This window comes from Tympanuchus pallidicinctus, unplaced genomic scaffold, assembly GCF_026119805.1.
Source record: "Tympanuchus pallidicinctus isolate F22 unplaced genomic scaffold, pur_lepc_1.0 scaffold7, whole genome shotgun sequence".
In the NCBI taxonomy this organism is placed as follows: Eukaryota; Metazoa; Chordata; class Aves; order Galliformes; family Phasianidae; genus Tympanuchus; species Tympanuchus pallidicinctus.
Genome location: NW_026294791.1, coordinates 20769176 through 20785131, shown reverse-complemented (window position 1 = coordinate 20785131; position 15956 = coordinate 20769176). Strand labels below are relative to the sequence as shown.

The window sequence follows — 15956 nt, the reverse complement described above, 5'->3', positions numbered from 1 at the left end:
TTCACATCTGAGCACTGTGCTGGGACTGCAGTGCAGGCTGGACGTGTGTGTGCTGAGGCCATTCCAGCTGCCCATGCCTGTAGAAGGGTGCAGCACTGACTCAGGCTCCTGGGCTGGAACTGGGGCTCCTTCATGCCCTCAGTAAGTCAAACTCATCACAACTTGATTCCAAGCACTCCTATGTGAATGAGCCTTTCAGCTGATGTCAGTAGCATTTCTGGTCTCTTTCCCATTCCCCTTTATCCTTGTGCTGTCTCCAGAGAACATAATCAAGCATGGGAGCTTGTAACAGTCAAGGCTGTGAGATTGTGTAGCATCAAGCACGGCCTTGAGGAGTCACATTTGCTGACATTAAGTTGACTACAGCTTTATGGTCATTTTACACATGACAGCATGTCAGCTGTGTAAACCTCCCAGGAACAAGAGATTGCCTATGACTAGCTGCGATGAAATTGAAATGATTTGTCTGTGTCTGTGTGGAGTGGAAAATGTGGCAATTGTTTGCTAATCTTCTCAATTTCTCAAGCTTGTTTTGTGCAATTTTGTAGTGAAGACAAAGCATTTATATGGTTCACAATGCAGGTGTGTGCCAACTCCTCCCTGCTCCATCAGTTCGTTCCCTCAGCCTGCCATCAGGTTTAATGGGCTTCAATTTAAAGCAACCAGACCATGTTGTTTTTTCCTAACTTCAGAAAAATTTATATCAAGGGAAATCTGTGCCACTGTGGAGAGAAATGTTACTCAGGGTCACTTCAGGTAAAAGCAAGTGAGCCCTGACCGACTGGATTTCCACAAACGTGTTGTGGAATAAGGGACTAGTTAGTATAGCAGAGGTATGGTCTGAGCTGATGGATTCCTGTGCTTTTGGTGTAAATGTATAGGTAATGATGGGCATGCTAGAGTGCACCTTGAGCATAGGCAAATTTATAAATGATTGCTGCTGTTGTCATTTTTCAGACTTAAAAACCCTATGATAAAGCCCATGATGTATTTAAATAACAGGGTGATACCTTGAATATGGCTTTTTGAACATAATTCTACCCAAGATGTCTATATTTTGCTTTAAATTAGGATTAAAAAAAATGAGAATTATTCTGACGTCTTATTTTTCACCAAAAACTGGCAGCTCCTATATATTCCAAAATTGGACTGCTCCTTTATATTCCAGAACCTGACTGCTACATGTGTCACAATCTAAATAGAAATGCTTTGTTTTTATTTTTTGTAGTATTTTATTTCGTGTGACTTGAAGTATACTAAAGATTGAGATAAACAGACATTGTGCAACAACCCGTTTAGTGCGGAACATTTGATATGAAAAAGACTCCCACTGAAAAGCTGCTGGTGTCAAATAATCATTTCTTCTGCAGTTATTGACTTGCACCCATCCAAATGACAGGGGCTTGGCTGTCAGCAGGGAACAACACTATTCCAATAAATGGTTGTGAAACTCTGCATGGTTGTTATCGCATCAAAACCTTTATGGAACTGTACACTTCTGGCTTCAGTGTTTTCTCTCACACATTCAGAAACAATAGAGGAGGAACTATCTGTGGTTATTAAGAAACAAGGCTACTTTTTACAAACAACCTTCCCTTAGATATAGTTGATCTTAAGCTGCGTATCTGAAGTTCTGGTGGACTTCGGGCTTGACATCATATGTTATGTTCAGAAGCTTTTTCATCATGCTCTCCTTGTTCTTCTGGTAGCTGCTGGTGAGGTTTCGGATGGTTTCTGTTGTTTGCTCTTCTATTTGAGTGGAGAGGTTACCTTGGGAGCCCATTACCTGAAAAAGCAAAAGTCCTCTAAGCAAGGCAGACATTATGCATGACTGTGTTTATTGCACTTCTCTTTATTATCTAGCATAAACATAATGCAAACACGTCACACTGTTTTCTAACAGTAAGGGTATGATCTAGGTTGAACCGTACACATAAAAACAGAATTAAAGGCAACTCTTTCATATGCTCATTAGCAATAGGAATCTCCCATGTAATGCAAATTTCCCAGCTCCCTGTGGGAACAATGCTGTACGTGTTTTGTCTTTTAACCATTCATTTTATTCATTTTCTGTTTTAATGACTAGTCAACTAAGTTTCAGCACTCCTGTGCCTCATTTGGCCTCATTCAGAATGAATGTGAGCACAGCTAAGGAGCAAAACTATGGGAAAGCCTTCCTGAAACTGCATTGTTAGAGTTTCAGAGTATTTGAAATGTCTTCAGCAGCTACCGATGTATAACCCTCAACAGGCCTCAGACAAGGTCTTTTAATGTTACATTTTCTTATCTGGCAAAGTACCAGACAGCTTCTGGCACAGTTAATATCAGGACGTTCGCTTAGAATTTAATTGACTCTCCACTCGCTGAACATTTTAGCAAGGTTATGTTATAAACAGATGCACACGTTCCAAATCCGTGGCTTTGTTCCTCCTCCCCCACTGCCCCAACATCTCTCGCATTCTTCCCTTATGGAAAAGTCCTTCAAATACTGAGAGAGGATTTTGTTTTTAGCTGGAGAATTCCACGGGGAAGAGCGGAAGACATTTCTGCACACAGAGTAAGAAAGTAATAAATAACATATTCTCCTTGTTCCTGCCACAGTTCTCTGGGGCGGACTAGCAGCTGGACTAACCTGTGATGGTAGTAGGGGTACATAGAGGATGACCTCAAACAGGAGGAGTCATTAGTTGTATTTTCCATGTGACTTCTGCCCAACTTAGTACTTGAAAGAAGGAGAGGCAGCTGAACTATGATCTCCTTTTGCACAAATCACGCTTGCAATTATCTGTACCTGGCAACGTAGTAAGAAGTTTGTCTGCAGTCCAGATGTAAAATATTTTCTGATTTGGAAGAAATACAGGATGTAGACACAATTGTAAACACTGGGAAAAGAGTATCATTTTCTGTAGTAACTATTTTTAGTTGGCATTTTATTTTAGCTTTTAGACAAGTTGTAAGGGTCTCATGTGGGAAAGATTGTACAGCTTAAACCAGATTTATGAAGCTGATTTTTTCCACTGGGGAAAATAACTTTCTAGAGATCCCAGATGGTTGCATGTTATCCAGCTACTAAATATTTTTGCAAAACCTCAAGGAGAGGATTATAATAAGAAGAGCATCTCTAAATCAGGAACCTGCTCTCCTGGTTTGTGCTAAATACTGATCTGAGATGGTTGATTCTTAATCTTATTTTTCATCTTTTATTTCCACTCCACTTCTGAATTCGTTCTCTTATCAGGATCCAGGCAATGTTCAGTTTAGTTTGTGATTTCTTCTGACCTTTATAGTCTGTCCATCATTTTGCCCACGCTGGTTTTATGTTAGAGGCATTCCAAAGTTGCTGATGCATTACTCTGTTTCTGAAAGCACAGGTTTGGAGCCAGCGTTCACAATGCCGGAGTTCAGTGACCTCAGACCTGAGTGCAACACCACGAGCACTATGAAAACCAGTTTGGGTTCTGAACTTCAATTTTGTATGTCTCTTTTGAAAAGTTGTTATTTCTGAAAACAAAGTCTTGCTGTTTGTCACTCTAACCTCATATTAATCATGACCTTTTTTTGGTCATTGTTCATTTTAAACTGGTGCCGAACATCTCATGGGACAAGAAAAATTACCCCAGTAAGGTCCAGCAACACACAGTAAGATGAGAAACAGCATTAAGAGAGACTGACCAAAAATTATATTAGTGTCTGCATACACGAGCCAGCAAACTGAGCTGGGTGTCAGACCTTCTTGGGTTACCTCCTCACTGCCTTCTAAGTGCAGGTTAAACGTGATGACGTTGCTCTGAGGTAGCTAAACGTTCAGCATAACGGGGCCAGGGAACTTGAAGCAGGACTGCAGTAATCTTACACAGCATGCTCTCATTTGAGGAGCAATACATGCTCTGGCCTGCTTGTGTAACATGCTCAGGTGTCGAACAATGGCCTCTGCTTGCAGCTTGAGTTTTTGTTTATGATGAAAATATTGAGTGCACCAAAACAAAGTTTTTTTTTTTTCTCCTCTGCTGTGTATGTTAGACTAAACCAGGAAGTTCCGTTTGGTTGAGAAGTTTAAGACATTTAGATGCATTTTTACTTTGTTAGGATCAATAAAAATCTGAAGTTGTTTGTATAAGACAACTCCACCTGGCCTGGCAGACAGGTAGTGTGTCTGGAGGCTGACAGTGCATACAGGAAACTTGGTGTGTATGTTCTAAAAATTATGATCTCTGCTGGGAAATGTATTATGTGAAATATGTCTGAAATAATATATTTATATGGCAGTTTTTATTTGACCTCCTTGGCTTTTTTGTTGTTGCTGTTTTTGAACAGTTTTCTTTCCTTTGAACAAAACAAACAGGAAGGAAACAAGAAGAAAACCATGAGGAATGTTGCCAAGCAAAAAGAGAATAGTTTGTGAAATGTTATGAAAATGGCAGAGATGACAGCAAGATGCCATAAATTTATAAAACGAACTGCAAATCAGATATGGAAATATCCAGACAGTTGTTTCTAGGAAGATGAGAAAAACTCCAAAGCTTGGACGATTTCAGTTCATCAAAGATGCACTGTTCTATGCAGTTAAAAAGCTCAAGTGGAACAGAGGGAGCTGATCTCTCCACAGAAGTGGAAGAGGGATTTTTAACTGGAACATCTACCTTATTTCAACCTCCAGTTTCGGGGCAGAAATGAGGTCTTTCTGGAACACTCCTTTAGGAGAACCTGAAAGTATTGTTGCTTAAGGGAGAAAATGCTTTCCAAAGGGCAAACGTGAACTGTAATACAGAATCAGGACAATTTCAGTAGTTAAAATCCACAATACCAGGTACAAATGCATTCCAATCCTGCGAAAGAAGTCAAACTGAAGTATATGCACATATACTTGTGAGGCCTGTGTGACAGGTGTGTTTAATCAGCATGGTGAGTTTATGAGTGTCCACATCCTGCTCTTTGACACAGTTTGGTTTACTGCAAAAGCCCTTACAGGTCTCACTTACGTTCGTTTGCTTGTTCCTGAATTCCTTCTCCCTCTGCAACCGGTAATGGTCTATCTCAGCTATGGCTTCTTCTTTGGCCTGCTTCAGTCTCTTTCCCTTTCCTAACAGAGGGAAGAAATGCAGATTTATGTCACAGTTGTCACATTATCCCAGAAGGTGCATCTCCCACCGTAAGAGATATTTCACTTGGGTAGAAGTTTCCTGGACCAAGTTTTGAGCAAGGTGAGCATCAGTGGCATCTGCACAGAGTTGGTAGAAGAGCCGAAGGGATTTAGTAGGGCTCTTTTAGAGTGAAAATACCTATCTTCTGAGATCAGCTCTCTACACAAAAGCACACATCAAAATGAAAATCTTGCTGGTTTGCTAACAACAAAAGTCCTTTTGCAACTACACGTTTTCTCATAACACAAATGACTTTTTTTTCATCACAGCTTTGTGTTTAAATAAATATCTATCTTCCCTTCATCAGCAATAGTAGCAGCCAGATAACAGATTTTAGTTGTCAGTGATTGGAAAAGACGTTATTTTGTGAGGTTTTTCTGCATCGATTGGCTGCCAGGATCCCTTCATCCCACACCAACTGGGTTCTGTTTAGAGCTGGCAGATTTCCAAAGTGCTGCAAGATACGTCTTAACCATTACCAAACTGAGCTGCAATCTCCTGGCTCTGTCCTCTTTGCCCCCACCCTTTTTCCTGAACATCTGTTAAATGCAGAGGTGGGTGATTAAGAGAAAAAGGAAGCTGATAGTATTCTCTACAAATGTGCAGAAAACATCGAAGTTATTGTGAAGTCTTCCTTTCGTTTTATTTTTAAATAGGATGATGAACTTAAAAATGGCATTTTAGGCAGTAGTGAAAACTAGATTTTTCCCCTTGGGAAGGCTTGTGTTTACAAGCTTAATTTGTTCTTAGGTAAATACTAAGGGTATGTGAAATGAAACCCATGTAAATTATTGCAGGAGCAGGTAAAAGGCACTGCCTGGGTGTCACAGCGATGTTAGGTCAAGGATGAAAGTAGAGGGATTGATGGGCATGTGATAAGTTTTTACACAAAGGAAGTACTGAGCATCTCATGACAATGCCATGGTTACACGTTGTGTGCATGCTTTGCATGTAGAAACTTGGAAAAGTTGTGGATCTCAACATGATTCTGCTATGCTACTTTCTGCAGATCACTAACTGATAGGGCAGCAATCCTCTTGCATTGAAAGTTGATGCATTAAGTTTAAAGCTGCTGGCACTGATGCTGATTTGTTGTTTTTATTTTTTTTATTTCTTTGGTCTCTTTCTCCTATACATCTAGAATGTAAGGGGTGGGAGAGGATACTCTTGCTCAACTGGATAAGAAATACTTTGTTTACTTGCATAAATGAGGATAATTCAAAACTGGACAACTGAACATGTTTGCTTAATCTGATGCATGAAATGCCCTTTCATTAATTTGCTGTGGCCACCTACTTGATGTCACTGAGAAATATCAATACTTTCAGAAAGCTTTTAGTTTGTTTTTAATCTTCAAATACAAGTACACTGAAAACAGAATCTTCTTGGAAAGCCTGAAGAACATTCCTGAACCAAGCTGGGGAGCTGTGCATTCCAATTTCAGACCTGTTTTTTCCAGGTGGCTCTGTCAGATTGGTTGCACCTGTGCTGGGCTTCTGAAGCCTTATCAGGTGTGACATGTAGCAATCTGTCAACTGGGCAGGGCACAACAGAGCTGAATGTGAGAGGAAGGCCATCATATTTGGTATGTTTTTGGGCAAAATTCCCGATCCAGTGGTAAAGTATTTGCTCAACTGGTGGCCCCTTCAGAAGCTTTATCTGCAGGACAGTGAGTAGGAGCAGAGATTTGCCTGAAACATGGATTTCTTTTTGAAGTTCTGGTTCTCAAACCATTGGATTTCATGGACGGACTTGTTGTGGGTAACACAGAGAGGTGAGGTTTTACAGCAAGAAGGAAAACGGTGGGGAGCTCCGCAGCTTTACGGCCTTTCAGTTCATCAGTGGTGTACTCACCTGTGCAGGCTATTACTCATCTCAGAGTTCTCCTGCCATGAAAGTAATATAGTTTGTATTGAGGAATAATGATGTATTTTAATTCCCAAAAGTTCGAATTTACTTGATAGGAGCTGATACCTTCAGCTTCTGTGTCACTTTATGGAGTGTTGGGATCATTAACTGACAGACTCATGTAAAAGCCTGATATCAATCTGGAGAACAAAATTTGGGACCAGATGAGAACTGTGTTTTCAAATTGCTCTTCCTCTCATCTCCAAATTTAGAGCTGTTCAGCTTAATATAGAGGTTTTCCTTTAGAAATGGCACTGGGAGGAGATTCTCTGGAACTGTGATCAGAGGAAGTGACTAAAATGAAGCTCTGCCAATTTCACCAGCTGAAGAATTGGATCTCTATAGTAAATTAAATTATTTCAAAAATGGTGGGATTTTAATTTCAAATTCCATCTGGGGGGCCATCTGTACTAAATATGTTGCATATTTGGCCATGAGATAGATAAATGAATCCATTTAAAATGCATACAATAGGAAGAGAGGCTAACTATAGAAGTGCAGTTCATCCACCTCTCACAATGCAGCTGGGGAACCAAAAAGTGAATATATACATACATGTCGGTTCCTGACACTGGAATAACCACAATACATAGGGTGTCACTGGAGACTGATAGCCACTGGTTTTTTTTTGTTTTCTTTTTTCCATGTTGCCTTTAGATTGGCACAGCAGGAACCTGCTGCTTCCTATTTAATTAAGTGGAAAAGCTGTGAGTAAATTACTGCTAGTTCGAGAATGTTGTGGACAGAAGCAGCAACTGCCAACATATGCGATAGTGCATATGCTGCACCTGATTAAGTTAAGCAGAAACTAGAGCTTAACCTGCTGTTTCACTAGAGGCAAACCAAAATTAATTAATCGGTCTGTTATTAACCACTTGTCTGCTACCTTAGATGTACAATAAGGAATTGCCTTTTCCAGGTCTTACTGGACGTCTAGGTGGGATTCTCTATCATACAGCTGAGCTAATATTAAACCTTATGTCCTCATGGGTAGCAGAGCACAGCAATTAAGCCAAGATCATGCATAAAGTGGGCTAGAGAAAGAGGAAGGATGGGCAAGCCAACCTGTCTTTCATAGATTTACCCCAGGATTGAAAAGGTGAGGTGCAGAAAGCTCTGAGTTTGAAGAGACCTTTGTCCCAAGGGACATACAGTGAGGGCCAGGTCTGATGCTGCCTGTTTGTCCTTCCTTCTTTCTCATCCTTCAGGACAGGGAGCAGCAATGGAGCAGAGCTGTCCTCGCTCCATTTCCCACTATGCCCTGGGTATGGTACCTGAGGGAGAGGAGGGAGAATCAGCAGGCTCCAAGCTTCATGTTAAATCACGCTAATCTTAACCAGCTTTCTGTAGCAAGTCAGCCCTGTATTAGATATTCTCTTACACAGTCCGTGGGAAGGAACTAGTAGCATAAAGAAAGGTTATGCCCTTCTTTATGGGTATTGCCACAATGTTAATGAAATAACTCTGGTTAAATTTGGAGCAACCAGAGTGATTTATTTATTTATTCAAGCATCTTGACAGAGAAAGGCAGTAGGAATTAAATCTTTCTGAAAATTTTATGTTCTAATTTGCTTAAACACTGTTATCTTGCTTCCCCAGAATTGACTTGCTAAAATCATCTTTCTGTTTTCAAACAGATCATCTGGGCTTCTAGCTAAATTTCTGCACAGAAATGTCAAATGAATAAGCTGCCAAAAATTAATGACTTTTTTTTTATATAAGATTGTTTCTGTAGATTTCTGCTTTGTTTTTTGTCTGCTAAATGGGATTTAGGAATGCTCATTTTAAAGATTATTTTGCAGTTACAATAAAATGCAGTAAAACCAGCTGATCAGTGTATATATAGCTTTTTGCTAGTTAAAATATGTTGTGGGTATTGTCCAAGTGAGCATGATGGATGTAATTGATATCATTCTTCTTAAGTGTTATGTTAATATTTGTGTTTTTTTTTAACATGATTTGATTTCTTGAAAAGTTTCATATAGGCTTCCATTGTATTGGAAACTAGAAATTCAAGCTAAGACATAAAAATCTATAGGAATCCAAGTTTTGCTAAATCCAGTGTACGTGACACATTATTTTCCCTTCTTTTAGCCAAAAGGGTTTTCAGAAATTGACATTTTGGTTCTGACAATGATAAGTTATTTCAGGGATACTATTTATACATAAGGAAAAAAACAGTAGACAAGGCAGTGCAGTGTACAAAAGGATAGAGAACAGCAAGCTCTTTTTTGTTCACAATTAATGGATTGGATGGTTTCAGCCTTGCATATGTGTATTTACCAATTGACTGTTAATAAATTGTCAGGTATAAATGACATCAGTTGATGATATGGCAAAGAATGTGATATGGAAGGTGAGATAAAGGATATTGAGCAAGAAGAGCTACGATGCTACACTTTTACTTTACTTTGTGACTGTAATTGTATTCATTGGTGAGCTTCAGTAGTCCAAGTAGATTTAGCATTACAAACAGCTGCATGTATTTCAGTAACAGTCAGGGCCACTACCTGCTTATGTATGATTCTCTGTGTGTCCATTCTACATTTTGTTCTGATTATGTGAGTTTCAGCAGTAAACATGACAGTTTTGCAGAAGCGTACTTTTGGTAATTGCATTTCCTTGAAAATGACTTGCACTTGTGACCTTCGAGCAGCCGGCCTTTCCTTCTTCTCACATTACAGCATAAATAGGATAATCTGGTTTACTCAACCCATGGTGTTGTGCAAAGACTGTTTGCAGTGACAAGGAGGTCATATTTAGGGTTCAGCAGGGGCAGGGCTGCTTGGCACGGGCAGGACGGGTTCAGCACTCTCAACCAGAGCTTTGAGATGCCCGGCTAAGAGCAGCAGCTGCTGATCCCAGCTGGTCTGAGGTGGGCCAGGGCTGGTGCTTCTGAAGTGAGGAAGGACACCCTCACCTTGCTTCTCCGAACGGTGTGTGCAGGTTAACTGGTTGCACTTCAATATATTAATTCTGTTTGATCTTCCTTGTATTTTAGTCTCACTCAGAGGCAGACTTTGCAGTCATTAATGTTGATTCAACTGCTGAATCACTCTGGGAACAAGACTGCTGAAATAATTCTCATTTGGCACAACAGGATTTGGCAGTAGGAAAACCTCTTCAGTCCCTGGCTGAAGTTATTTAGGCCATTCCTGGTTTACTTAGGCATGTAAAAGTGGCACAGTGACATTGCCACGAAAATCTGAAGTGAAGGACAGCAAGGAAAATTTGTGCTAGCAACAGCAAGAGCGTGAGAGTGGAGATGAGTTACAGAGAAGGAAGTCATACTGATGAAATATTTGTAATCTGTTTTTACTGAAAACAAAACTTCTACAGCTTGTTTGCTGTAGCTGCTGAATAACTCTTCCCTCAGCACTGCAGCACTGGTAGGCATGGGCAGGGGTTGAACTCAGACTCAGAGGGATTTGGAAGGAAGCTTATCTAGAAGAAGCCCCATGTTTATCATGAGTGCTATGCGTGGGGCTGGGTTGCTGACAGAGGAGTGTACTTGTACACAGAATGGAGTAAACCCAGCTTGGCTTATATCTGGACTCAGCAAGATGCTCATTTTGGTCATTACTTGAATGCTATAATGATACTTTTTATTTTGGAGACTTCTTAACTTACAGAGCTTCTTTTAAACTGGATGTTTCAGAAAAAGCCAAATTGCCTTTTTTTGTTGTTTAAAAAAAACCTCACACAAACACACAAAAATGTAAGTGATGTCACGCTGTCACAGCTAAAGGACTGAGTCTGCAATTGGTGTTCAGACCTTACTCATTCCCTACATGTGAGGTTGTGCCCTTACAGATCACCCAGTTTTTTTGCCCTGGGGAACCATGCATGTCCTCTGCCCTGCATCAAAAGGGGAGCAAATCTCATTGAAAGCACCTTGGCTGGCTGTAGAAAGGTTGAATTTCTACCTAATTATTCCTGGACTTCAAGTTTGGAATAGCAACCCCAAACACCCTTCTGGTGAGCCTTTTTTTTTTTTTTTTTTTTGTGAAGATGGGAGAATGCTGTTGCTTCTGCATGGCTGCAAGGCATGGGCGGGCAGCAGCTGGATGCTCAAGGAAGGGACAAGACTTTTCCACTTGTCTGCTGTACAAATTAGCACATCACACAATGACGCTGATTGATAGGTAGAGGGAATATACAGATTACGTAGACTATTTTTCTTTAGCTTCTATTTTTTCTTGGAAAACAAAATCCTTTATCACACTATCTTGCTGCACGTGGCATCATTCTTCACTGGAAGAGGTTGTCCAGAGAGGCTGGGAACGCCCTCTCCCTGCAGATGTCCAAGAGCAGGCTGCACAGGGCCTTTGAGCAACCTGGTCTTCTGGGAGGTGTCCTGGTCTATAGAAGGGGGTTGGAATTAGATGATCTTAAAAGCCCCTTCCAACCCAAACCATTCTATGATCTTCACCCATTTTACCTCAGTGCTGCAGGATGCCATTAAGATTCCTGTTTCTAAGTCAAGATTGTTATGTGAAATAGCATTCATCTGTCATGGCTAATGCAAGTTGGTGACTCGTGTAGTTGGAACCTACGTTCAGGAAACTGTGGCCACAGTATTTTGTGTTAAAATCAATAGGAGATGAATACAGAAAATGATGGATGGAACGGTATTCTTGCTTTCATGATTACTACTTTTACTGGAATTATTAAAGTTTCAACTTTTTTTTGTAAGTTGAGATATTGCTTTTATTTTCTTGTTATTTTGTTGCTTGTATTTGATTAGAATATAAAGGTTTGAATTTATTCTTGGATACCGATTATGCACACTTATACAAGATATGCTTATACTAAACAGAATGTTTGATCTCTTGCTGGTAGCTCGTAATAAGACCTTATAAGAAACGTTCTCAGTTCTTGTTATTGTACTGGGGCTTTGATTATTTCCATCCCAATTTATTGTCAAATACTTTTTGGCACCCAGTTGAGAAGTTAAAAGGTAAGGTGCTTGTTTTCATAAGTAAAGAGGAACACTAAAAATGTGCGTAAAGCAAAATGCATGGTCAAGAGTCTCATTCTCTGGAGATTGCCACCAGAGGCATTTAGGCTTCTAGTTTAAATACCTAAAGAAGGAATGGCCTTATTGGCATAGAGAAAAAACAAGAATAAATCTAGCTGACAGGATGAATATAACAAAGAAAGCCTTGTTTAATGTAAAGAGGCACACACACACACACGCACATGTGTGCACAGAATTTAAGCCAAGTATGCATCTGGGTAAATGCCTGCTGCAGTAAAGGCATGGCACTAATGCAAGTGAAAGGGAAGTGGCACATAGGAAAGAATAGGTGCACATCTGCAATGTGTGCAGATTTAATAATTTTTTTCCTTGAGCCACTGTATTTCTGAAAAGCTTACAGTAGAAAAAGAGAGTAAAACCAGGCCACATACTTACTCTTTTTGGCTTCCTCAAGCTTGTCCTTGGCACGTTTTTCTGCCTGCAAAAGCTGCTGGACTCCTTGGGACTGGCTGGTCATGCTGGTGGCCAAGGCTGATGTACTTCTACAGGGCTTGGAGGGAGCTTTATACAGCTACCAGGCCCTTCCCTGTGCTTTTTTTCTGTCTGTCAGTTATTACAACAGCCTTCCAGATTACACCAAACCAGCCTGCTCTGTCCGGATTACTTCTGCTAAAAAAGGCTGCTGGTGTAATTGGAGAAACAGCAACTAGATTTACAAGAAACTTCCCTCCTCCTTAAGATCACCAAAGTATCTGGTTCATGCTCTGGGAAAAGAGGAGAAAAGCACTCCAAGTGGCTTGTGATTGTATTTTTTTTTTTAATCTTCTGTTGTTGAAGTGGAATATAGTTAAACCTGGTGACAGGAACTAAGGAGAAAAATAATTTTGGCTCCTGAAGTTTGCTTTCAATAAAACTTCCCATGAATGTAAAGAATCAGGCTTGGGCAGTACGTAAATAGCTTTGGTTGAATTGGTTGTTTCACACTGTTTCCTGAAGGTAGTCTCTCTTTTTTTCTTTTTTTTCTTAAAGCAAAACGTTCATAGGAAATGAGCTCATCAAGGACTGTGGGTTAAATAGGCATGTGCTGGGTAGGTATGATTTCCTGGGGAGCTGAGTGCTGTGCTGGGTGGCTGTGGGCTCTGGGAAGGTAGCTGCTGGTCCATGTATTTCCCTTTCAAGCTGTACGAACACACAGAGCAGTCAAGCAGGTGGGAGCCTGGCTGTAGTGCACGTCCGTTCCCTGTGGAGGGAAGGTGACTTGTGTGCTGCTGCACAGAAAATTTTAAATAAGACTTCAAGATATATTAAAACAGAATCGAATCTTGCTCTTAAAGGTACTTCATGCATTACACGGGAGAGGAGCACATCAAGATTTGTAATGGAGATCTGTGACGACCTTCTTGCTCACTTCATGCATTCTGGTTTTTGTGAGGAAATTGTTTTGAAGGCTTTTTCTTCCCAAGTGGTTGTAGGTTTGTGGGAAAATGGAGGGAGAAGCCTCTTGCCCTCATCCTTCAGCTGTGCTCTGAATGATGGTAGCATTGAGAAAAGGAAGTTTTTTGCTTTTTGATTTGTGACCCAGGCTCTCTCTGGGAAGGTCTGAGCACTTATGTACTCCTTATGGTTTGTTAACAACCTTCATCCAGAAGCCACGTGAGATGTCTGCCCAGCTCTAGTGCTAACATCAGAGATCAGCTCTCTATGCAAGGGAACAGACATGGCACTATTTTTAGAAGATTTTAATGCGTATCCTTGAAGCTTGCTTTATTCAGAAATAAAAAAGGAAGTGGTAATCAGTTGTACAGAAAATGTGCAAGCTGCAGTGCTGGGAAGCCTGTTGTGCTTCTGGAGCTCAGCTCCAAGTAATCTGATGAGCAAAGAAAAACAGAAGTGGAAAATGAAAGTATTAGGGAAAAAAATTGGTTAACTTGGGATGGGAAACTTGGGTGCAGAACTTGAAAGCAGCAGTTACTTAAAAATTAAGTGGGAAGCAGAGATGTTGTCAGGCTTTTCTCAGACATCAAAAGTGTATTCAAGGCAAAGGGTCTTGCCAAGCAAATCTCTGTGCTACAAGAAATGAAACAAAGCTGCTACCAAACTAGGCTGTTTCACAGCTTCTGGAATTAACTAGAAGAGCCAGGAGTGAGCTACTTCTGTTTCTCTGAGAAGTTCTCAACGCTGTATTTGCGTTATGTGGACCTCAGTAATGGTCTACGTACTGGTATTTAAAATCTGTTGATTTTAATATTTCACAGGAAACAGTTACATATGACGAATTTTTATAGGAAAAATTTCCAACTTTGAACTGGTTACCAAGCTCTTCCATCATTCAAAAATGCATGCATTTCTAAAGCAGGCCATGTGGGCTGCAAATGTCACATTCACATATTTTAATGCTCATTCTAAATTTTAAAAAAATCTCAGTAATTTGCCCTATAGTTAGTTTTTGTATGTCCAAGTGAGTGGATGAGAAGACAGCATTCCTGACAGAGCAGGTACTGGCATGTCTCCCCAGGGGAGAAATTTTGACTGATGCTTATATGCAATTTGTTGGGCTCCACGCACACTGCCACCTAGTACTCATTTTGAAGCTCGTCTGGTGATGATGACAGACTATTTTGACATGGCACCTTATGCATATGCCACTTCATGGACAATTCATTAAAATAATGTAGGGTGAGCCACTGACTGACCAGACTCCTACTTCATCACCCAGACAAATAAGTAACTTTTCTGTGCTGTAGTCACAGGCCTCTTTTTTTTTTTTTTTTTTTCTCAAGTCAGGTCCAGACTCATTTAATTACAGAAGAGAAGCTGATGTGATGGCTGATGATGTGGGCAAAGGTGTTATGAGAGGGAGCGAAGGCAGAGAGGCTTCTTTCAAAGGTGTCTCCATTTCCCTCTTCTGCATCTCATCCAGCTCTCTCACTGCTCAGAGTTTTGCGAGTCTTCTCGGATTGTTCTCACTAATATAAAGGAAGATTGGCATAGTTCTGGTATTCTTGCTCCCCCAAAGCAAAACTGTGGCTCTATGTAATGATGAGTCTTATGTGGCATAAGAGACCCTGCAGACACCTTCCTGCTCAGCTGCAGCTTGGCCAGCAGAGACACTCTAAGTCATCCATTTCTACTTTAGATGGAGGCTGCTGTTTTCTGTCTGCAGTGGGAAGATTGGTGGCAGTGAGTAAATTCACCCCAGGTAATTCAGATTTTTTTACTTGGAAAAAGGTCTGCTTGCTATGACTCAGATTGATCCTTACCTTGCGCGAATATAGCAGCTTCTCAACACATCTCCCACCAAGCAGTGTTTGCAGCACCCTTTTATTGTGGTTTGCATGTGCGCAGACTGTTCTCTGTAGGACAACAGCAGGCAGAGTTTCCGCTGAAACTCTATTCAAGCTGAAATTCTCCCATGCATTGTCTGTGTGGTTTATTTCCTTAAGCATGCACATTTTTGTAACTTTATTTTTTAATTATTAAAAATACTGTTTCTAAGTAGTGCTGATATGAGTACTAAGTAGCACTCTTTGTTCAGGCTGTGGCTTCAAAGCAGGGACTGATTCAATGCTAAAGCATTAAAATAGCAGCGTGTCAGGCAGGACAGCTGGCACAGAGGCTTTTGTGTATCAGCATGTACACCTTTTGTTTCTTTGCTCTAGACAGGTCTAAGTAAAGAAAAGAAAGCACTGTGCACACCTGCATAACTTACACCGTACTGAGTTCTGCTTTTCTAGTGAAAATGAAACATCTTCAACTGGAGCAAGAGCTATCATGTTGAGAAAAAACAGATAGTGCACAGTTCTGCTGCTTCTGTCAGCTTTAGCATCAAAAGGACTTTGTGTATAACTTAAACTGTGTGCAACAACTATCACATGCCTCTCAAAATTATGTCCTTTTCTTTCATAGTTAAACAGCTATATTTAAAG

General features: G+C 40.5%; 1 protein-coding gene across 1 annotated transcript; it reads right to left on the bottom strand.

The window, feature by feature from the left end:
* Positions 1 to 1342: 1342 nt before the first annotated feature.
* Positions 1343 to 12682, bottom strand: ATP6V1G3 (ATPase H+ transporting V1 subunit G3). The gene is made up of 3 exons (XM_052665846.1): positions 12466 to 12682; positions 4980 to 5080; positions 1343 to 1786 (listed from the first exon to the last, which is right to left on the bottom strand). Exons 1-3 carry the CDS (start codon positions 12545 to 12547, stop codon positions 1613 to 1615), a joined length of 357 nt encoding a protein of 118 aa, XP_052521806.1. The 5' UTR covers positions 12548 to 12682; the 3' UTR covers positions 1343 to 1612.
* Between the last annotated feature and the right edge of the window lie 3274 nt (positions 12683 to 15956).

Excerpts from the sequence above, each read along its gene's own strand:
- ATP6V1G3 (XM_052665846.1), bottom strand. The coding sequence starts at position 12,547 with ATGACCAGCCAGTCCCAAGGAGTCCAGCAGCTTTTGCAGGCAGAAAAA. Across the intron at positions 5,081-12,465 it reads GCTTGAGGAAGCCAAAAAGA|GAAAGGGAAAGAGACTGAAG; the intron begins GTAAGTATGTGG and ends TCCCTCTGTTAG. Across the intron at positions 1,787-4,979 it reads TCAGGAACAAGCAAACGAAC|GTAATGGGCTCCCAAGGTAA; the intron begins GTAAGTGAGACC and ends TTGCTTTTTCAG.